The 24659-nt window shown below is 42.2% G+C and overlaps 1 protein-coding gene across 4 annotated transcripts in view; it reads right to left on the reverse strand.

Annotated features, from left to right (window-relative positions):
- Positions 1-24659, reverse strand: part of CEP85L (centrosomal protein 85L) — a 202986-nt gene that overhangs the window by 126857 nt on the left and 51470 nt on the right. The window contains exon 1 of one of the 4 annotated variants that reach the window (XM_084827394.1): positions 19964-20147. The exons of the other annotated variants lie outside the window; for them this stretch is intronic. Within the exon in view, the coding sequence (XP_084683520.1) occupies positions 19964-20081 (118 nt within the window). The 5' untranslated portion in view covers positions 20082-20147. Of the gene's footprint in view, positions 1-19963; positions 20148-24659 lie in introns of those variants that run through there. 4 annotated transcript variants of the gene reach the window in all.

The following is a 24659-nucleotide window of genomic DNA, read 5'->3' on the forward strand; positions in this document are numbered from 1 at the left end:
CTCAAGAGTGAAGTCAAGTGGGCCTTAGGAAGCATTAGTAACAACAAAGCTAGCGGAGATGACAGTATTCCAGCCGAGCTATTTAAAATCCTAAAAGATGATGCTGTTAAAGTGCTGCATTCAATATGCCAACAAATCTGGAACACTCAACAGTGGCCACAAGACTGGAAAAGGTCAGTTTACATTCCAATTCCAAAGAAGGGCAACGCCAAAGAGTGTTCAAACTACCGCACAATTGCACTCATTTCACATGCCAGCAAGGTGATGCTCAAAATCCTACAAGCTAGGCTTCAGCAGTATGCGAACCGAGAACTACCGGAAGTACAAGCTGGGTTTAGAAGAGGCAGAGGAACTAGAGATCAAATCGCCAACATTCGCTGCATCATGGAGAAAGCAAGAGAATTCCAGAAAAACGTCTATTTCTGCTTCATTGACTACGCTAAAGCCTTTGATTGTGTGGATCACAACAAACTGTGGCAAATTCTTAAAGTGATGGGAGTAGCAGACCACCTTACCTGTCTCCTAAGAAACCTGTACGAGGGTCAAGAAGCAACAGTAAGAACCAGACATGGAACAACCGATTGGTTCCAAATTGGGAAAGGAGTACGACAAGGCTGCATATTGTCACCCTGCTTATTTAACTTATATGCAGAGTACATCATGAGAAATGCCGGGTTGGATGAATCAGAGGTCGGAATTAAGATTGCTGGGAGAATTATCAACAACCTCTGATATGCAGACGATACCACCCTAATGGCAGAAAGCGAAGAGGATCTCAAGAGCCTCTTGTTGAGGGTGAAAGAGGAGAGTGCAAAAGCTGGTTTGAAAGTCAACATTAAAAAAACTCAGATCATGGCATCTGGCCCCATCACTTCCTGGCATATAGAAGGGGAAGAAATGGAAGCAGTGACAGATTTTACTTTCTTGGGCTCCAAGATCACCGCAGACGGTGACTGTAGCCATGAAATTAAAAGACGCTTGCTCCTTGGGAGGAAAGCTATGACCAACCTAGACAGCATAGTAAGAAGCAGAGACATCACCTTGCCGACAAAGGTCCGTCTAATCAAAGCTATGGTTTTCCCAGTAGTAATGTATGGCTGTGAGAGCTGGACTATAAGGAAGGCTGAGCGCCGAAGAATTGATTCTTTTGAACTGTGGTGCTGGAGAAGACTCTTACGAGTCCCCTGGACTGCAAGGAGGTCAAATCAGTCCATCCTAAAGGAAATCAACCCTGAGTGCTCATTGGAAGGACAGATCCTGAAGCTGAAGCTCCAATATTTTGGCCACCTAATGCGAAGAGAAAACTCCCTGGAAAAGACCCTGATGCTGGGAAAGACTGAAGGCAAAAGGAGAAGGGGACGGCAGAGGATGAGATGGCTAGATAGCATCACGGATGCAATGAATATGAACTTGAGCACGCTCCGGGAGAGAGCGCAGGACAGGAAGGCCTGGCGTGCTATGGTCCATGGGGTCACGAAGAGTCGGACACGACTGAACGACTGAACAACAACAACAACAACAAACTGTATCGAACCAAGCATAACATGGGCAGGCAATGCACAAGCATGCCCATGATGTCCTGCCAAGATGCCTGAATTATCCTGCTGTTCCTTCTACAATCTTGCCAATCAGGACAGACTGCAAGGCTTACCCACAGTTTGTGAGAAGAGAGGGATGGGAGAGCACTTGATGACAGGAGACATTAAGAGAAAATCACACAACTACGCCAAGGCTTAAATTGGCCAGATTCCCACTGGACACTATGTCTTAAATCCACGTAGTTCTATGTACATACATAAAATGCATATTTAGGTTTTCATCAGTTCAGTTTCTTACCATATTGAATTTTATTTTGTAGGAAACTAGTCTTATTTACATATTAACTATGATAGTTTGATTAAGATCTTTTTTCTGATAGGTTCAGGAAATGGGAACTACAATTCTACTACATGTATTGTGTAATCTGTAGTTACCAAAGAATTTAATCTCTCTAAAGTTGTTAAGTTAAAAAGATGGACAATGCTTGTTTGCTAACATGTGCATACAAAAATGGTATAGAAAATGTACATTCTAAAGTAAGATAATATTCATTCAGGCAGACATTACTGTTTCCACTACAAAAATTCGTTCAACACTACAGTCAGAGGACAGCGCTTTGAGGCAGGAGCTACAGATAATTATAGCAGAAGGTATGGATTTTACACAACTATACAGATTCCTGCATGGATAGGTCTCTATCTCTCTCATACACACACAAACTCACAAGTGAACATAACACACACAAACATAATTCTCTCTTAGCAGAAAGATCTCAAAAGCAAAGCAGGATATGGTTGATAAAAAGTACTTTTCTGTAATACTGTCTAATCTTAACCATGTACAGCTGATTTCAAAAGGACCTACCTCCAAATAAATATGGTTTAAGTTTGCAGCATATGGTTACAGACTTGCAACCTGCATGACTGCACAGTGTAGGACAAACTCTCATAAGAATCCAGAGTATCCTCCTCATAACCCCCCACCAGGGCATCTGTGTATTCAGTTTTGATGAGCGTGCTGCATCCTGGAAGGCCCATTCTTCTAAACAAAAGTTCTTCTGCATCTCACATTAGGACATCCAACAGCCCACACTTGTCCCAGCCCCATATGCGGATGTGATCCTGCCTTTACTAAAACTAGACACACTCCAGGGGCCTGAGAGAGAAGTGGGCTGTTGGAAGTGCTAAAGAGATATGCAGACAGGCTTCTGTTTTAGAGGTACAAGCCTGCTGAGAGACAGCATGCTGAGCATGACAGTGGTGCACTAAGGTGCCTTAGTGAAGGAGGGGAAGTCACATGGCTCTTTACAGAGAGACCCACACCTTAATCTATTCACTCAGATCCAGAATTGCAGCTTTAGAGCCTAAATACCAGGATGTTTTGCACAAGACCCATATTAATTTAGGGATGAGATCCAGCAATAACATTGCATAAAAGCTGATGACATCCAAAAAATGTAAATAGCCACTTACTAGGTCACTTGATATGAGTAAGAATTATCTCTAGGTGACTAGGTGGGGAACCTTTACAAACATTGCTTCTTTTAAGCCACAGATCACCAATGCAGGTAAGCATGAAGAGTAGACTACTAAAAATGGTTGTAGGCGAGTAACTAGTGGACTTATTTACAAGGTTAACTAATCTAACAGGGATGGATAATTGCAGCACTAGGGTCACATATGGCCCTTGTCCTAATTCCATGTGGCCCTCAGCTTAATTTCAAAAGCCCTCTACATGAAATCAGTTCAGACCTTTAGCAAGAGTGATCTCTCCCTTCCCTAGCAGCCTGCTATGTGGGAAAGAAGAGGGAGAGAGAAAAAAGAGGGCAGCAGAAAGATTATGGCAGAAGGGGTGACCCACAGACTTCCTGCTCTGGCACTGCACACCTCTGGTTTCAGCCACACTCACCACCAACTTGTGGACCCAACAGATCACCCTCTACGGAATACAACCTTCAACAGAAAAAAGGCTGCCCACCCTGATCTAAAAAAAAACAAATTAAGGAAAATGCTGACCAAAATACATTCTTATTGTATTTATATCATTATCAAAGGACCTGTTATACTAGCAAATAAATATTTAGGACTGAACGTGACAAACACTGTGCCAGAATACCATCACAACATGTGGCATTCTGGCCAAAGTATGTCCCTGTCCTGTTCATTACAATGCTAGGATAAGCACTGCTAACCCAGGGAGGCACTACCAATGGCTTTGGCTACCTAGCAGCATCACATGAAGCTGCTGGCTGGAACAGAACTGAGCAGAGATTAGTTTGTAGGCAAGACAGGTGGTATTGAGGACAACTAACCTACACGTTATTCTGGCTATCACAGAACTATGTCAGTCCAATTCTGTGCCCCAGAAACAGCAGGTATAATCGGGTATATGACATATCAATTGGCATGCAATATAGAAGATAGACTTGCCTCACCGGGGATGCTTACAGTGAGAGCGTTACTGTTGTTATTTATATTGACAACATTATTTTGACTATTCCTTAATGCACTGGCCCAGTAGTCATGAGCATTTTCTCACTGATTCTCACAACTAAAATTATATTTCACAGATATAGTGGAACTTTCTTAAGCCATTACCAGTTACAGTGGATAACCAATCGTGGTCAAAAAATAAACACCTTGACTGCATAAATAATACAGCATATGTGAGCAATATGGCTGACCATAAACCACCTGTTGTTTTATACAGTTTTTATAGGGTACTGTTGGGAATTGTTGCCCCAATACTTTTATCCTGCCAGGATAAAGGTGAAAGTAAAGCTGCTACATGTGTAAAACACATGTAGCAGCTTCACCTGGTAATACAACTTCTCTGAAAAAAATTATGGTAGGCCTTACTCATACCTGCAAGGGCAGGCCTCATACCTTGTACAATTAGTGCTAATCTAGAAAGACAGGAAGCATTCTAGGAGAAGTCAGACAATACTTTCTCAGGACATCCCCGCAGTACAAGAAGCTAGCTGCAAAGAATGCACAACCCAAGCTGATCCTATAATCCCCTACCCCATCTCTGTAAAGACAATCCGGGGCCAATTCTAAATAAAGCCTCTATGCTTTTAGCCTGATTTACATAAGGTTTTTTTATGAAGCAATTATTTGTATATTACATTGAACTATTTCTCAATCTGTCATTTAGTATTATATGCAAGTATTATTGATTACTCCACAAGGAGTGTTTAGGCTTATAGTTGTCAATGTACTTGGATAACTTACCACTTATTTCCAGAAAATTCAGATGACCAATTTTTTTTGTCAGTAGAATGCTGCCCATTTCAATCACATATGTAAGTATATACTTGGGAAAATGGGTTGCCAGAAGGGTTCACTGCATTATGGATTCAAATATACCCATGATTTTGAAAATCATAAAAAATACTACCTCAACTTATACTGTGCTCATTGCACCCTTAATAAGATCCCTTTTAGAGAGTTCAGTTCCATCAGAAGCCATTGAAAAGTTACTGCAAAAGTTATTGAAGGATGGGAAAAACAAGGCTCCCCAGAGAAGCTTGCCTGGAACCTATATTGTGGGCTTTTCAGCATCAGGGAAAACCTTTTTTGTTTCCCCAGGGTCCTTCAGTTTTAAAAACTGTGTTTAGTGCGTTCGTAGATCTTTACACTAATGCTGGTTTGATTCTGTTTTAAACTTTTTAAATATTATGTTTTACTATATGGTTTTAAGTTTTGATTTGTGAACTGCTCAGGGAGCTTCAGCTATTGGTAGAGATGTAAAATGTCTGGACATTTTGAAGCCATGGGGGGAAAGGGTTTTTTTGTTTTTTTCAGGAAAATTTGAAATTTTGGGGAAAATGGCACAGTAAGCAATACTTCTTATTTTAGCACTCCTTACAGATCTAAAGTCACTTTGTTACTTTATGACAGCCTTCCCCAACCTGGTGCCCTCTAGATATTTTGGACTTCAGCTCCTATCATCCTCAGGCAGCATAACTAATGGTCAGGAATGCTGGGCACTGTAGTCCAAAACATCCAGAGGGCACTAGGTTGGGGAGGGCTGCTTTAGGAACATAAAGCAGCCTTTCTGTTCCTAAAGTTATTTTATGTATCACTTAGTTTGCTCATAAAATTATCATTATATTTTAAAACTTTAAAAAGTAAAATCAGTTAATTTGTAATTACTGACTGAATAAATTAGAACTACATTAAGTGGGCAACCCTACGGCTGCTAGTCAACAGCTAGACAGCCATAGGATAGGTCGGTTCCCCGAGAACTGACCTCCACCCCCTCCCACGCTGCCTCATAGGCAGTGCGGATTGGCCCCACACTCTGCATTCACAAGAGGAGTGCAGAGCAGCGAAAACGGGGCGTTTCTGGGGGCAGGGCGGGCGGACGTGCCTTTCTTCCTATGCGTCGTCTGGTGTCCACCCCCCCACACTCCAACTTCCCATGGCTAGACACCCTCCGCGCTGCTCCTGCCCTGCATTGGATAGGTGGTCACCTCCGAGTTCAGAGGCGGCCACCTATCCCGATAGGATTGTGCCCTAAATGACTGCTAAACATCAGAAACACAGGACTCTATAGAATAAAACCCAAACTGTCAAGAATGCGCATTTCCTGTCAAGAATGCACAGTGGTGACTCTAAGCACATGTTGGGAAATTGAGCATAAATGTCACCAGTAAAATATACTTTAGATCAATAATTTTAAAAAGGTATTAAAGAAATAACTATGCTGGGAACTTATCTACATTAAGGGAAAGTCCTGAAAACTTACTGGGGCTTCGTCTTCCAGAGTCTTTGCAGGTTTACAATGGGCACAATACACACGCTTCCCCCTCCCCCTTTTCCTTGGTCCCTTTGTGGGCAGGTTCCTTCCATATGTTTCATTTATTCAGGCAGGAGTTGGCACTGCAAGATTTCTGAATTTCCTGAATTACACCACCTCTTCGATGCGGCTTTTGGCGGCAGGGGAGGGCGATGTTACAGAATTTTCAGGGGTTTTTAAAATGGCGGAATAAATCTTAAAAACAGAGAGAGGCACTGGAGGTTGATGACATAATGGAAAAGACCCGCGAACTTCTGTGAGTGAACAATCACAAGCACACGATAAATGCTTCATGTGAAAATGCCCTGGGAATCTTATGTAGAGGATTAAAAAGATATTTTCCCCCATGGCTTTATTACTTCCAGACATTTTACATCTCTAGTCTTTCTATAAGTGTTCTTATTACATAGTTTTTAGAAAGCATTGGGGGGGGGGTAAAGGCTGGGTAACAATATGTAAATACTTCCTTTAAATTCTAGAAGAAAACATTTCATGATCCAAAGCTGTTCAATTTTTCCAATTTGGGGGGGGGGACTTTTCCCCCTTTCACATCTCTAGCTATTGGGTGTTACAGAAATGTAATAAATAAATCAGCAAACATAAAATGGGATGGAGATTCATGCTGAAGAATGTTTTAAACAAAAAACTCATAAACTTTATAAGTCTACAAGTTGTAAACGAATGAGACTACAAGACCGATTGAAAGTGCTATAGAAAAACAAGGAATAAAGAGAGGTCCTGGCCTAGAGCATGAATTTCTTGTACTGAACCTAACCACAAGTAACCATTACACTGGCACCAACAAGCATCAGAGCTATTTCTTAACCAGGATTTAAAAACAGCTTTGAACCATGATTCCAAGTCCTGTGTTAACTGGGAACCTTAGTTAGTTCTCACCATGGTTAACATAAAAGTTGACATACTAGTTAACCATGCTTACTCATAGTGAAGGAAACTCACAATTTAAGGAGAAGTAGGGTGCAATCACCTGCTCCCAACTGCTTAACCATAATGTGACTGTCAGCATTACATGTGCACCAAGCCCAAATTTGATACAATACAAGTGTAAATAAGCTGTCCGTAGATCACATCAAGTAAGATTGCCTTTTAGGGCCCTTTTATGATGGGGTAATTTTACTGAAAACTTTTATCATGTCAACGTTTCTTGTATCTCACGGCATTTGGCTTAATGTTTTATTCATCAAAAATATAACCCTGCTATCACATATACTTCAATATTATGGTTAGGTGGTATAAAAATTCTTCAAAGTCATATAAAAGAAAGAGCAAAATGATATAAGAGAGAAAATACATTCAGAGGATACAGGACAAACAGTAGACAAGATACAAGAATATAAATCTTATATTTCAGTCTCTCAGACTTCTGGAATATCAACTCCATTAGGGTAGAATTTAGTTTAATTTACTATCCTACTTACATAAGTTTAGTACTGATTGTATCTTATACTGTAATTCTATATTCACTGTAATTTCATCTGCATCTGGTGAAATAACTGACATACATTACTTTCATTTTTATGATACAATAATATTTAATGAATCAGTAATGTCATAGCAATTTCCAAAATATACAAAATATATAAAGTAAATGGCACTCAACACAAATGTTGAGACAGGCAACATAATACAACATATAAGCAAGAAGACAAACACTGCTCAAAGAGCACATGGGTGTTCTGAGGACCAGGCGAAGTTGTGTATGTACTTACACATATCCACATGCAAGAATGGGAGGAAGGTGGCAGAGTAGGAAAAAGTTTCTCTTTGATCTTTTCACCCAGCTCTTGCAACAAGCAGCAACATATAAACATGGCATACTACACTGCAAGCCCAGAGGGCTTGAAAAGTAATTAGAGAGGCACAGGGAAGACAAAGATAGCCTATAAACAACCTGCTTTAGCATACTGAAAAGTTTTTAAAGCTCAGGTTTTGAGTGCATCTGTGTAACAAATGATAACAAGATGCACATCAACTAGTGAACTTTCAAGGCATTTATATCTTATTGATCTCATTTTAACTACAGACATTTTGGACATCTGTGTGATTGCAACCGCAGAGCAGGGAGTATGGCCACTGACTCTGAAAGCTATTCCTTTATGAATCTGTTTTCTTTTAGGACTGCAAGTTCCTAGTTCACTTATTACCACCAGGGGAGAGGGGAATACAAAATATGTTGACAGCTTTTGCTTCAATAAAAAGTATTCATGGGAATTCCAGTAATCAGGAAAAGGCTCCTTTGCTCATTGCAACTAGCAGCCACTTCTCATAGCAAAAGCCCATTTACTGGCCTTAAAACCTATTATCTTCCTTCACACACAATTTTAATTGCTAAAGTTAGTGCAGCCTTCCCCAACCTGAGGCCCTCCAGATGTGTTGGACTACAACTCCCAGCATCCCCAGCCAGCCATACTGACTGAGGGAGTTGTAATCTTAAACATCTAGATGGTTACAGGTTGGGAAAGGCTAAATTAGTCTATCAACAGTTTTCAGTACTTTTGTTTCTTCCTTACATTTAAACAATGTAAGGGAAGTACATGCTATTGTCCTTACATTTTTACAAATATGCCAATAAAAATATTTACATTCTGGGCAGAATCCAGTGCTGCCCATCTGCTACTGAAGCTGCCTGCCAATTCTGGTTTGTGCACGGCCAGCCCCACCAATTCTGTTCCCCAAGTGACCCCTACCCCTTGCAGAATGACAGTTTAGCACTTCCAGAGAGAGGCAAGCCCTGAAACAAGCAGAAACACTCATTTCCGGAAGGGGGCGAGTTGGCGGAGCTCCCTTATTCAAGCTCCACTGACCTGCCCAGTTTCAGAAACGAACATTTTCATTCATTTTGGGTTGCCCCAGGAGCAATAAATTGCTGTTCCACAAGTGGCGGGAGCCACATGCAGAACGGAATTGGCAGGGCTGGCCGTACATGCAAGGGCAGCCTTGGAATCTGCCCAATACGTTTAAATCACATTTAGTGTGCTTCCTCAAATATTTCAGGTCAAATACCGATGGTGTATTGTGACAAAAAAATTAACATGGGGTATTTTTAGCTGTTGTTTATTTTATATGTTTTTAGTAAACATGCTAAATTAATTCACTTTTTAGTGATTTTCTGATACAAATCGTAAATGTTCCAATGCAAACTGAAAATGTTCCTGTGCAAATGATCCTATGCAAATGACCTTATTTGGATGAGAAATTTTCCCAAAGCATTTTCCAGTTCAAAATTTTCCCAAAAACCCACATTGCTGAAACACACACAACAACATTCCAAATTCTGGAAAACAAAAATTACTCCCCCAAACCAACTCACGAAGCAGTGCAAATTGTATGAACCATTCAACTTCAATAAATTCATAAATGTTTTCTGAGGTTATTCCACTTGCAAACTCATGTTTTATTATTCAAAAGTATGGGGGAGGGGTTGTGAACGCAGAGCACAATTGTACAGCCCTTCCTATTCGTTATTTCTCTATCAACGTCTACAGTGTACAAAGTCTCTTAATACATACCAGAAATAGAAATCTGAAGTTACAGATGTTTCTTATTTCTACCTTGGCACAAAAAAGCAATGTATTAGCTCATGCCTGCTATATTGGCTCACCTCGCCATCTTCCTAACCAATGCACTCTTCACCCCACAGCAACTATTCCTCTTTTGCATTCTCTATGCAACCAAATATTGCATGTGGGGAGGTTTCTTTTAACTACACGGGAATAGTATTTTAACTTGGTTTACTCTAAGTTGTTTTCAAAGCAGAGTTTTAAGTAGATCTGCATACAATATGTTTTTGCTGTAGTGGCTAACTGTAATACAGCCTTCTTAGAGTTATGTTGTTCAGTCGTTTATTTATTTATTTATTTATTTATTTATTTCATTTCTATACCGCCCAATAGCCGAAGCTCTCTGGGCGGTTCACAAAAACTAAAACCAAACAACACACAATAAAACAATTTAAAATATATAGAACATTAAAACCACAATATAACAATACAACCACAATAAAACCTAGCAGCAGTACAGGAGTTTAAAATACAGATTTAAAACAGCAAAGATAAAAATTTAGAAAGCTAAAATGCCTGGGAAAATAAAAAGGTCTTCACCTGGCGCCGAAAGGAGGACAATGTAGGCACCAGGCGAACCTCACTAGGGAGCTCATTCCAGAGCCGGGGTGCCACAGCAGAAAAAGCCCTCCTCCTAGTAGCCACCCGCCTCACTTCCTTTGGCAGGGGCTCACGGAGAAGGGCTGCTGATGATGATCTTAAGGTCCAGGCAGGCACATATGGGAGGAGGCGATCCTTCAGGTAACCTGGCCCCAAGCCGTTAAGGGCTTTGAATGTTAACACCAGCTCTTTGAATCGGGCCCGGAAATGGACTGGCAGCCAGTGCAGCTGGAAAAGTACTGGCGTAATATGACCTCGCAGGCCAGTCCCTGTTAACAATCTTGCTGCCCTATTTTGGAACAGCTGAAGTTTCCGGACCGTTTTCAAAGGCAGCCCCACGTATAACACATTGCAGTAATCCAGACGAGAAGTTATCAGAGCATGGATAACTGTAGCTAGGCTATCTCTGTCCAGATAAGGGCGTAGTTGGTATACCAGCCTAAGCTGATAAAAAGTGCTCCGTGCCACTGAGTTCACCTGTGCCTCAAGTGACAGTTCTGGATCCAAGAGCACCCCCAAACTACGAACCTGATCCTTTAAGGGGAGTGCAACCCCCTCCAGAACAGGTTAAATATCACCTAGCCGGGCAGACGAACCACCCACTAACAGTACCTCCGTCTTGTCTGGATTGAGTTTCAGTTTATTAGCCCTCATCCAGTCCATTACCGTGCCCAGGCACTGGTTCAGAACAGCCACTGCCTCACCTGGTTTTGATGAGAAAGAGAGGTAGAGCTGGGTGTCATCCGCATATTGATGGCACCTCAGCCCACACCTCCGGATAACCTCCCCCAGCGGTTTCATGTAGATGTTAAACAGCATGGGGGATAAAATAGAGCCCTGTGGAACCCCATGGCACAATTGCCATGGCACAGAGCAATAATCCCCCAGCACCACCTTCTGGAATCGGCCATCCAAGTAGGAGCGGAACCACTGTAGTGCAGTGCCTCCAACTCCCAACCCAGTCAACCTATCCAGAAGGATACCATGGTCGATGGTATCGAAAGCCGCTGAGAGGTCCAGGAGAATCAACAGGGTCGCACTCCCCCTGTCCCTCTCCCGGCAGAGGTCATCCCACAGGGTGACCAAGGCAGTTTCCGTTCCAAAACCAGGCCTGAAGCCCGATTGAAATGGATCTAGATAATCCGTTTCATTCAAGAGTGCCTGGAGTTGTTCTACAACCACCCGCTCAAGCACCTTGCCCAGGAAGGGGATGTTGGCCACTGGCCTATAATTGTTAACATCCTCTGGGTCCAGGTTAGGCTTTTTCAGGAGTGGTCTAATTACTGCCTCTTTTAAAGCAGCAGGCACCACTCCCTCTCTCAAGGAGGAATTTACAACCTCCTGGACCCAGCCGGACAACCCCTCCTTGTTTGATTTAATAAGCCATGAAGGGCAAGGGTCAAGCACACAAGTGGTCGATCGGACTTGGCCAAGCACCTTGTCCGCATCCTCAGGCCTCAGTAACTGAAACTCATCCAATAAAACTGGACCAGACGGTGCTCTGAACGCCTCTACCAATGGAACTGCATTAATGGTGGTGTCCAGTTCATGACGAATCTGAGCGACTTTATCCTCAAAGTGCCGCGCAAACATGTCACAGCATGCTACCGAGGGTTCCACCGTCTCTCTCCCTGGCCCAGAATGTAACAGGCCGCGAACCACTCGGAAAAGCTCCGCCGGACGACACTGAGAAGATGCAATGCTGGTGGAAAAGAACTGCCTCTTTGCCACCCTCACCGCCACAGAGTAGGCTCGATAGTGGGCTCTTACCTGTGTTCGGTCAGACTCAGAACAAGTTTTCCTCCACCTGCGTTCTAGCCATCTCCCCTCTTGCTTCATTGCCCTCAGCTCAGGTGTATACCAAGGAGCTGGCCGGGCTCTGCTCAGAGGGAGAGGGCGCTTGGGTGCGATTATGTCAACCGCCCGACTCATCTCTGCATTCCACAGAGCGACCTCGGCTTCGACAGGAGCACCAGCCATACCAGCAGGAAAATCCCCCAGAGCCCTCTGGAATCCATCGGAATCCATTAATCTCCGGGGGCGGACCATTTTAATAGGTCCCCCACCCTTGCAGAGGGGAAAGGCCGCCAGAAGTCTAAACCTCAGCAGGAAGTGATCTGACCATGACAAAGGGACAGATGTTAATTCCTCCACTTTCAGATCACCATCCTCCTGCCCAGTCGAGAAAACCAGATTAAGTCGTGTCCGACTCTTCGTGACCCCATGGACCATAGCACACCAGGCCTTCCTGTCCTCCGCTCTCTCCTGGAGTGTGCTCAAGTTCATATTCATTGCATCGGTGATGCTATCTAGCCATCTCATCCTCTGCCGTCCCCGTCTCCTTTTGCCTTCAATCTTTCCCAGCATCAGGGTCTTTTCCAGAGAGTTTTCTCTTCACATTAGGTGGCCAAAATATTTCAGCTTCAGCTTCAGTATCTGTCCTTCCAATGAGCACTCAGGGTTGATTTCCTTTAGGATGGACTGATTTGACCTCCTTGCAGTCCAGGGGACTCATAAGAGTCTTCTCCAGCACCACAGTTCGAAAGCATCAATTCTTCAGCGCTCAGCCTTCCTTATAGTCCAGCTCTCACAGTCATACATTACTACTGGGAAAACCATAGCTTTGATTAGACGGACCTTTGTCGGCAAGGTGATGTCTCTGCTTCTTACTATGCTGTCTAGGTTGGCCATAGCTTTCCTCCCAAGGAGCAAGCATCTTTTAATTTCATGGCTGCAGTCACCGTCTGAGGTGATCTTGGAGCCCAAGAAAATAAAATCTGTCACTGCTGCCATTTCTTCCCCTTCTATATGCCAGGAAGTGATGGGGCCAGATGCCATGATCTGAGTTTTTTTAATGTTGAGTTTCAAACCAGCTTTTGCACTCTCCACTTTCACCCTCAACAAGAGGCTCTTTAGATACTCTTCGCTTTCTGCCATTAGGGTGGTATCGTCTGCGTACCTGAGATTGTTGATAATTCTCCAGGCAATCTTAATTCCGACCTGTGATTCATCCAACCCAGCGTTTCTCATGATGTACTCTGCATATAAGTTAAATAAGTAGGGCGACAATATGTAGCCTTGTCGTACTGCTTTCCCAATTTTGAACAAATCGGTTGTTCCATGTCTGGTTCTTACTGTTGCTTCTTGGCCCTCGTACAGGTTTCTCAGGAGACAGGTAAGGTGGTCAGGTACTCCCATCTCTTTAAGAATTTGCCACAGTTTGTTGTGATCCACACAATCTAAGGCTTCAGCGTAGTCAATGAAGCAGAAATAGACGTTTTTCTGGAATTCTCTTGCTTTCTCCATGATGCAGCGAATGTTGGCGATTTGATCTCTAGTTCCTCTGCCTCTTCGAAACCCAGCTTGTACTTCCGGTAGTTCTCGGTTCGCATACTGCTGAAGCCTAGCTTGTAGGATTTTGAGCATCACCTTGCTGGCATGTGAAATGAGCGCAATTGTGCGGTAGTTTGAACACTCTTTGGCGTTGCCCTTCTTTGGAATTGGAATGTAAACTGACCTTTTCCAGTCTTGTGGCCACTGTTGAGTGTTCCAGATTTGTTGGCATATTGAATGCAGCACTTTAACGGCATCATCTTTTAGGATTTTAAATAGCTCGGCTGGAATACTGTCATCTCCGCTAGCTTTGTTGTTACTAATGCTTCCTAAGGCCCACTTGACTTCACTCTCGAGGATGTCCGGCTCCAGTTCAGTGACTGCACTCTCTTGGCTATAAGAGACATTAAGCTCTTTCCTGTATAGTTCTTCTGTGTATTCTTTCCACCTCTTCTTAATCTCATCTGCTTCTGTTAGGTCCCTGCCTTTTTTGTCCTTTATCATGCCCATCTTTGCACAAAACGTTCCCTTGAGATCTCCGATGTTCTTGAAGAGGTCTCTAGTCTTTCCCATTCTGTTGTTTTCCTCGATTTCTTTGCATTGAAGTCAGGAGTGGATATCTCAATTGTTCTCCTTTGCTGTGTTTTCCCATAATTAACACTCGAGAACAATTTCTTTGCATTGTTCATTTAAGAAGGCCTTCTTGTCTCTCCTTGCTATTCTCTGGAACTCCGCATTCGGTTGGATATATCTTCCCCCTTCTCCCTTGCTTTTCGCTTCCCTTCTTTCTTCAGCTACTTGTAAAGCCTCATCAGACAGCCACTTGGCTTTCTTGCATTTCTTTTTCTTTGGGATGGATTTCATTGCTGCCTCCTGAACAATGTTACGGACCTCCGTCCATAGTTCCTCAGGCACTCTGTCTATCAGGTCTACTCCCTGAAATCTATTCCTCACCTCCACTGTGTATTCATCAGGGATATGATTTAGGTCATACCTGAACGGTTTAGTGGTTTTCCCTACGTTCTTCAATTTAAGCCGAAATTTCGCAGGAAGCAGCTCATGATTTGAGCCACAGTCAGCTCCAGGTCTTGTTTTTACTGACTGTATAGAGCTTCTCCATCTTTGGCTGCAAAGGACATAATCAATCTGATTTCGATATTGACCATCTGGTGATGTCCATGTGTAGAGTCGCCTCTTGTGCTGTTGGAAAAGAGTGTTTGCTATGATCAGCGTGTTCTCTTGGCAAAACTCTATTTGCCTTTGTCCTGCTTCATTTTGTACACCAAAGCCATGCTTGCCTGTTATCCTGGGGATTTCTTGACTTCCTACTTTAGCATTCCAATCCCCTATGATGAAAAGGACATCTTTTTTTGGTGTTAGTTCTAGAAGGTGTTGTAGGTCTTCATAGAACCGATGAACCTCAGCTTCTTCGGCATCAGTGGTTGGGGCATAGATTTGTATTACTGTGATGTTGAATGGTTTGCCTTGGATTCGTACTGAGATCATTCTATCGTTTTTGAGATTGTACCCCAGTACTGCTTTTACCACCCTTTTGTTGACTATGAGTGCTACTCCCTTTCTTCTAAGGGATTCTTGCCCACAGTAGTAGATATAATGGTCACCTGAATTAAATTCGCCCATGTCTGTCCATTTTAGTTCGCTGATTCCCAAGATGTCGATGTTCAATCTTGCCATCTCATGTTTGACCACCTCCAGCTTACCTTGATTCATTGATCTGACATTCCAGGTTCCTAAATAATATTGTTCTTTACAGCATCAGACTTTCTTTTCACCACCAGACACATCCACAGCTGAGTATCTTTTCAGCTTTGGCCCAGCCGCTTCACTCTTTCTGGCGCTACTTGGAAATACCCTCTGCTCTTCACCAGTAGTGTATTGGACACCTTCCGACCTGAGGGGCTCATCTTCCAGCGTCATATCTTTTAGCCTTGTAATACGTTGCATGGGGTTTTCGTGGCAAGAATACTGGAGTGGGTTGCCATTTCCTTCTCCAGTGGACCACATTTTGTCAGAACTCTCCACCATGACCTGTCCGTCTTGGGTGGCCCTGCACGGCATAGCTTATGGCTTCACTGAGTAACGCAAGCCCCTTCGCCACAACAAGAGAGTAAAACCATTTTAAAAAGAGAAAGTAGCTGAGTCTGCTCTGCACAATTAATGAACTGTAGAGCATAAGGCAGAGCTTGGCTGTATAAAGCTTTTGCATACAGTAAAGCAAAAGTACAGATGTGGGAGAACATGGCCTTAGGGTGGGTTCATATAACCATTTACTGTATGGTAATAGCTCAAGAACTAACTGTGTGGAACCATGCTGAAGAGCTGGTAGCATCCAACCATGCAATGAGATGAACTTTACCACATTCTTACAGCCACTTGGAAAATGAATCTTGTTAGTTCTATACAACATTCAATTTAAGTTATCAATGTAAAAGATATTTCATACCGCCAAATTTTTACCTGGAGTTTTATTTTTATTGTTATACCAAGAGGTTGAAACAAGAAAATTCTATTCATTCACTTGGAAATCTTGATAAGCAGGGGAGGAGGATGCTTGGTTCACTGAGTAACTGGAGGTTATAGACAGCCAGGTCTCCACCCAATTCGAGCAATCACCCAGCAGCATGGTAAGTCAAATACTGCTTCAGTAAGAAATGGAAGGTGCAAGTATCATATTGTTACTTCCCACACCAGCACTGCACCTGGCAACTCACTGCCAAAGCTGACATGAAAGTAATGTGACATGAATAAAATACATGTGACCTTCCACATGTTACCAAGGTGGTGTGGAGCTGGAACAGGCGGAAGCTATTTTTCAGGAGCCAGTACACTGTGCAATAACATATGAATTGGGCAACAGGAAGTTAAGCTAGCATCAGAGGTAAAAGTTAGTGTAATACTGAAGCAACCCTTTAGTTTAAGAATGAAAGAAACTTAAAGCAAGAGAGAACAGGTTCATGTACGTCTCTGTAACAGCAAGGCAAATTATGGGAAAACACAGCAAAGGAGAACAATTGAGATATCCACTCCTGACTTCATTTGACAGTGTCCTCCTCCTAAGGAGAACAACAGGAAATGTTCACCTTTGTTTAGCGTGATGCAACCACAGTTTATACAACAGGTAAATTCAAGGCATGCCATTTTCCACCACCAGCCCGACTGGCAGTACAACAGGTTGGAAGAGGATGCTAATGCTGAGCAGTGAGCAAGATGGAAGGGGGTTTCACACTCTTCTGGTAGCAGAGGCAGGGTGCAGCTGGTGTACAGGGGCTCCCCGCAATCATTGCTCAGCAGCACTTACTTATTCATCATACTACCTTACCATTGCTGTCAGTTTTTATAGCTTACACAAGCTTTCCTTAAGTAAGACTGGCATATTCCCTGTCATTTGTTAAAACTCCCAAGTAATATCAGTCTTCCTGTTTGCAGAAATGTGGAGTCTGGGGGAAGAATCTAAGGGTGGAAGGTAGCGTGGGTAGGGAGGAAGGCCACCTCTCTTTTGGTATATTCCTAATTCCTGCCAGATTGAGTTGGACATCACCTATGGTGTGAGTACCTGTGTCCTAAGTGTGGAGAAAGTAGTGAATAATATCTGGTGTGCACAACCCCAGTTTTCATTTACAGTCAGGGCCAGAAATATTGGAACAAGGATAACTGTTTTGGCAGTTGGCCTCTGTACACCACCACACTGAAGTTGAAAGAAAACAGACCCAGAGGGGAGCAAAGTCAGGACTTTCAGCTGTAATTCAAGGGGGTTGACAAAAGTGGGGCACTAACCATTCAGGAAGTACAGCCAGTGGCATACACACACACACACACCCATCATTGGTGGCTCATAAGTAATGGAACAAACCAACATCATTTCAAACTTGAGGATCACCTTTAATACCTGGATGAAAATCCTTTGCAGTCAATGACTGCCTGAAGTCTGGAACCCATGGACATGACCACATGCTGAGTTCCCTCCCTCGAGATGCTTTGCCAGGCCTTTACTGCAGCTGCCTTCAGCTGCTGCTTGTTTGTGGGTCTTTCTGCCTTCAGTCTTGTCTTCAGTAAGTGAAAAGCATGCTCTATTGGGTGGAGATCAGGAGACTGACTTGGCCACTGAAGAACATCCCACTTCTTTGCCTTCAGAAACTCTTGTGTAGCTTTTGCTGTGTTTTGGCTCATTATCCATCAGCAATATGAAGCAGCGTCCTATCAGTTTGGCAGCATTTGGCTGAATCTGAGCAGAAAGTATAGCCCTATACACTTTCTGCTGTACATAGAAATGTATACATAGGCCTGGCGTGCTATGGTCCATGGGGTCACGAAGAGTCGGACACGACTGAATGACTGAACAACAACATACACTTCAGAATTCATCCTGCTGCTTTTATCAGCAGTCAGGTCATCAATAAACACCAGTGACCCGGTTCCATTGGCAGCCATACATGCCCATGCCATAACACTGCCTCCACCATGTTTGACAGATGATGTGGTATGCTTTGGATCAGGAGCTGTTCCTTTCCTTCTCCATACTTTTCTCTTCCCATCATTCTGGTACAAGTTAATCTTGGTTTCATCAGTCCAAAGAATCTTATTCCAGAACTGGGCAGGCTTTTTTAGGTGTTTGCTGGCAAAGGCTAATCTGGCCTGTCTGTTCTTGAGAGTTACCAGTGGTTTGAACCTTGTTGTGAAGCCTCTGTATTTACATTTATAAAGCCATCTCTTGACTGTAGATGTTGACAATGACATGCCTACCTCCGCAAGAGCATTCTTGACCTGGCTAGATGTTGTGAAAGGGTTCCTCTTCACCATGAGCAGAATTCTGTGGTCATCCACTTTAGTTGTCTTCCGTGGTCTGCCAGGCCTTTTGCTGTTGCTGAGCTTGCCAGTTAATTCCTTCTTTTTCAGGATGTTCCAAACTGTTGTGTTGGCCACTCCCACTGTTTTTGCTATCTCTCTGATGGGTTTATTTTGTTTCCTCAGCCTAATGATGGCCTCCTTCACTCGCATGGACACCTCTTTGGACCTCATGTTGGGGGTTCCAGTGAACAGCTACCAAATGCAAATGTAACACTCAGAACCTTTTATCTGCTTGATTGGTCATGGGGTACCCAGGAAACAGGCCACACCTGGCCCTGCAGCTGCTTGTCAGCCATTCGTTCCATTACTTATGAGCCACCAACGATGGGGGGGGGGTATGCCACTGGCTGTCCTTCCTGAATGGTTAGTGCCCCACTTTTGTCACACCCCTTGAATTACAGCTGAAAGTCCTGACTTTGCTCCCATCTGGGTGTGTTTCCTTTCAAGTTCAAAACAGTTATCCTTGTTCCGATATTTCTGGCCCTGACTGTATACAGAGTCCAAACCCTTTGGGACAAAGCCATGTGCTCTGCTATTCCAGCCCACACTTCTGGTTTGATTAAATTCTTTTATAAACCACTTAATTAAATCTTCATTTACTAAAGGCCAAGTCCCAAAGTACTTTTCAAGAATATGCTGAATTAGTCTAACAATCTTCCTGGAGTTTGATTTTACTGACAATTTCAAACGCAAACCAGCGTTTATCAGAAATGATGATACAACTTTAAGAAGATGGTTCCTTGTGGAAATCATGTGAGGAAGTGGCTACCATGAGAATTAGGATATATACATATCCATATTTTGTACTATAACTGCCTTCAGCTTCAGACAACATGAACAATGGTCAAAGATAATGGGAGCTGTAATTCAAAACATCTGAATGGCACCAGGTTGGGGAAGGATGGCACAGGATAACACTACAAAAAGGGTCACTTAAAGTAACAACTATGTCATAAGGACATTCTGGCATCCATATCCTAAGTAATCCCAAATATTCTCTAGTTTTAACAGTTATTCTACCTCCTTGCTCTTCTGAACTCTACAGATCTATACAGAAGAAATGTTTTTGCAAGTTACAATGTTATTTCTCAGGCTACAGTGATTTTTTTAACAACTGGTCCCCTAAATCCACTCATGAAACTCCCTATAAGAAAAACACAAGAGGATGAGTTACTATTTCCACTTTATATCCTACTATATATAATCCATCTAAACTTAGAAAAGGAAGCAAATTCAAGTACCTTCGTTACTACATTCTTCTGACATCTTCTGAAGAATAGTCACTATTACTCCCACTTTACCAGTGGGAACCTGAAGCTGAAAAATAGTGATTCTCTCAGGGCTACCCTTGTCAGCCATGGACTTAACAGGGAGTTGAACCCTAGTGTCTCCAGGGTTCTGAAACAAAAATAAAAATGTAATACTCTTACATTTTCTACATACTGTTTTGTATTTGGTTCCAGCTTTTTTTTTTTCAACTACAAGAAAGTGCTCACACTTTCAGTATCTTTTGCAACATCCACCTAGACTGCAGGTCTCTAAATTGTGTAACTGTACCCACACAAGCCAAAAGAGTCAGAGAATTCTATATAGAGTTAAACATCTTATGTATTCATTCTCAGCTTATGAAACAGAAGTTTCAAAATACTTAGTACTGGCAGTATGTATGTATGCACAGCAGCCATTCATAACACTATCTCAAACAAACAGAATGATTAGCATATCAGAAAACCAGAAAGGCACAGCCTTCCACACCATGTGAAAATGTGAAACAATGTTCTTCAGCAACATAAGAATGCTTGTTGTTTGGCCACTGAAAATTAAAAACAAGTATTTCATTCAGTGTTGTATAGATAGACTCATTTAGAAATTCGTTTCATTTAGAAATCTCAGGATCATGGGCAGCTGTCTGCGAGTTCAATCAGAAAGAGACTCATCTTCTGTTTCTTATCCTGTATTTATGAATTGTACACAATCCTGAGTAGAACCAGAAACACTTTTGAGGAGAGGTTTTGTTACGATCAATGGTTATCCATCCTGAAGTTCCAAGCTACAGTAATTAGAAATGTAAATAAATATATTTTATCATTTTGGAAATAATCTAAGACGCAGGCTACATTAAACATTTCTCACAGTCCTGGACAATCCCCATCTTGTAATAGATGTGAATCCCAATAAAGAAACTGACTGCAAACAGTCCAGAGAACAATACTTGTACTATTTACATTCACACAAAGATCATCCAAGTACAGAAAAAGGACCGACTCTGGCCTGCTTGCACTGGCTGCCTGTATGTTTCCAAGCCCGATTCAAGGTGCTGGTTTTAAGGCCTTACACGGCTTGGGACCTATAAGGCCTTACACGACTTGGGACCACAATACCTGACAGAGCGCCTCTCCTGACATGAACCTACCCGTATACTACACTCAGCATCTAAGGCCCTCCTCCAGCTGCCTACTCCAAGGGAAGCTCGGAAGACAGAGACAAGGGAGAGGGCCTTTTCGGTGGTGGCCCCCAAATTTGGCATGATCTCCCTAACAAGGCCCGCCTGGCGCCAACACTGTTATCTTTGTGGCGCCAGGTTAAGACCTTTCTCTTCTCCCAGGCATTTGGCAGCATATGATAAGTTTTAATTGATTCTGGAATGGCTTATGGTTATGGCTGTCTGCTTTGAGATTGCTTGTTTGAAGTTGTTTTAGATATATGTTCTTGTGGATATTGTCTGTTCATGTGTTTTTTATGGAATTGGCTTTAAAATCTGTATATTGTATTTTTAAATGTTTTTAATCTTTGTAAACCGCCCAGAGAGCTTTGGCTATTGGGCAGTATAGAAATGAAATGAAATGAAATAAATAAATAAGAAATACATGTTGTGTGAATATAGCCCATACCAGTTTCAGAAACATCAGCTTATGAGAATCTTAGTCATAAATTAATCAAGCCCTTTGACTCTCTGAAATTTTCATCCTTAGCTTGTTTCCATCACTGTTAGAAGGGACAACAGAACAAAGCAACCAGGAAATCAAAAACATTTACAGAAAGCTGGACACTGGTCATCATCCTTTTCTGCATTTCTTTCTATACTAATCACAAATGTGTGCAGGTACGTTTGCAGCCCTAATCAATGCAGTGTGACCATCCTGTGGCTAGCCAGAAGTTCCTACTCCTAGGTATATGGGACCAACTCAGTTTCCAAATGCCATGGTTGTGACTAGCCAAGAGGAAGATCCAATAAATTAAGGCATATCAAAATAGTACAATTTAAAATTCATTCTTCAATTATTCAAGTATGTTTTCACATCATATCTATGTATCAAAACATCAGTCCTTCAGTAAAGTAAACAACAAACTGAACTGACCCTTTTGCAAAATACGTAGATATACTAACATCCCAATCTTAGACAATTATATGAAAGGCATTCACATGGCTTACAATCGAAGTTAACCAGCTGTGCTAAAGAGGAAAGGGAAAAAAGAAAAGAAACATTGCATTTTAGGAGTTGGACTTAGTTGTTGGTATAGGTTTTCAGAACACAAAATACAAAACTTTTATAAGAAATGCCAATAGCATCAACAAAGTCTTCGTAAGCATAGCTGTACAGTAAAGAAAACCATTGGAATTAACAAGCAGCTTGCAAGCTTACATGTTTGACTCCTGGACCTCAGGTTACAAACCCAAGATAGGATTCTAAAGTTATGTGGAAGACAGAACAGTTGATACTGGAGACAAGTGCAGAAGCAGCCTTCCTCTTATTATAGCCTATCAGCAACAAATGGGTTTTTCTTCAACAATGGCTGTGAGACATCTGCTCTTACACACACTAAACCATTTCAAGACCTTCAGGTCTCCCAAACAAGTGCGGACATTTCTCATCTACTGAGTTGTATATGGAAGTGATGCACAGAAAAAGCACTTCATATGAAATACGTTGTATTTAATATTAACACATGCGCTATTTAAGAGCCCACTCTGCTACGATTTTAAGCTAAGAGTAGCTTCCATTGCCAAATTAGTATGTATGTAACATGCAATTGAGAAGACTGCAGTCTTTGTTAGTCCACATGCATAATGACTGCCTTTTTCATTCATTACTGTTTCATAATACTGATTTTATTTTACAATACTTAATAAGAGTTGTTTACATATCCTTTTTAAGATATATAATTCTTAAATCTGGAAAAATTATGGCTGCAAAATATCTTCATTTGCTCCTTGCTGTAATGTAACCAAGTGAAAGACAACAGCAATTTGCCATCGAACTGTTAGATGTGAGAAGAGCCCACTATGTTCTTGTTCCCTCTCTTTTGGCCACCACCACCACAACCCCCAGTCCAAAAGGTGATGCTCTATGTGAACCTCCCTCGGTTTTGAGATTTATTTTCTCTCTTGCTTGTTCATTATGGAATTGTGCATCCATACATGTTTGTTACAGCATTGTCCAAAAGCACAACCCTCAAAATGAATTAAAAAGTTCAAACTGGGAAAGAGAGAAGCAATCCCACCAAGGGACAGTACAGCAACAAATCCACATACAACAGAAATGAAACAAATAGTGAGAAGGACATGGCACAGGAAGGACTTGCTGACAAAAGGCAGATGTTCTACAAACTTTGAGAATCAAGGCCACACAAACCAGACAGGGAAATCCTGTACCTCAGATACAGAAAGCCCTAGTGAGAGGTCTCTGAGCTTACAGTTCATCCCAGAGATATCCCAATTTCAATCTGATTTCAAATGACTGCATTGTGTAATCTGAATCTGATGCTGAATGCTCCAGGCATGCCTGAGACACTACACAGCAAATGTCATAAACTCACCATTAATTCCCGATCTTGCAAGGACACACCAACATTCTTACAGACCAGCACCACCATGGCATTCTCACCTGCAGGGCTCTGATTTTTTGTTTTGAGCTCATAAAGCTCAAAACATATATAAAACTACTTGATCTTTCTTTCCCCCCACCACAGCCCAGCCCCAACCCATCCCACCCTCAAAGGACAAAGATGGTTTAAGTTATTCTAGCCAGTTATCTTCATCAATATGGTGCAAATTCAGTAGCTGTTTTATGCTTTAACATAGCCACCCAATTCATGAAACCCCCAAAGCTCATAATAGATTGTGATCTCACCACACCTGTTGAGTTTTAAATTATGACATTGCCACAAGCCTGATCACTCTCATTTCATACTACCTGGTCACTCTCATTTCATACTACCCATGGCTGAGATTTGACACACACACTATTATCTTGTTCAACTAATTACAGCTGTTGTCAACAGATCTGCTTGTCACATATTACCAAGTGCATGGACACAGGTAATTGTTTCTGGGGAAGGAGAATGGTGATGCTGATGGCACTAATGGCTGCCTTCTGGAAAGTTTCTGGATCAAAGTTCTAAATACCGCTCACTATTAAGTAGCTGAATTTCCACCAAAAGCTTAGAATGACATAGAACACTGACAACTTTAATCACTTAACTATATTGTAGTATAAAACCTATTACAAATTGTTGCACTGTAATTATTAGGATATGATGGTTTGGAAGAGTACTCTAACTCCAGATCTTCTTGATGTGCCCCTCAAAGCTCGACTTTATGCCCTCTTGATAGTCTAAGGCTCTGTTCATATACGCATGGAGCTGGCACTCTAATCTGCATAGTGGAGAGCAGTATGTGGCATTTTCTCCACCCCATTCCTTGCACATAAGGTAGACGCTCTATAGGAAGCTTCCCTGCCTCCCTTCTTTTTTTTAAAGAGAAAGACTTCTAAAATGTGTCAGTCACACATATGGTCTTCTGAAAAAAGTGCTTGCTTCAAAATCTCATTATTTGCATGATGGAGAAGACCGCTCCTGCATAAAGACCTTCTGAAGCAATTGTATACAGCTGCAAAGTTATGTATAGCATGTAACAGGAAGTCTCCAAAGCAACCA

This window comes from Heloderma suspectum, chromosome 1 (genome assembly GCF_057233095.1).
Source record: "Heloderma suspectum isolate Gila_16-S chromosome 1, 16-S_ref, whole genome shotgun sequence".
In the NCBI taxonomy this organism is placed as follows: Eukaryota; Metazoa; Chordata; class Lepidosauria; order Squamata; family Helodermatidae; genus Heloderma; species Heloderma suspectum.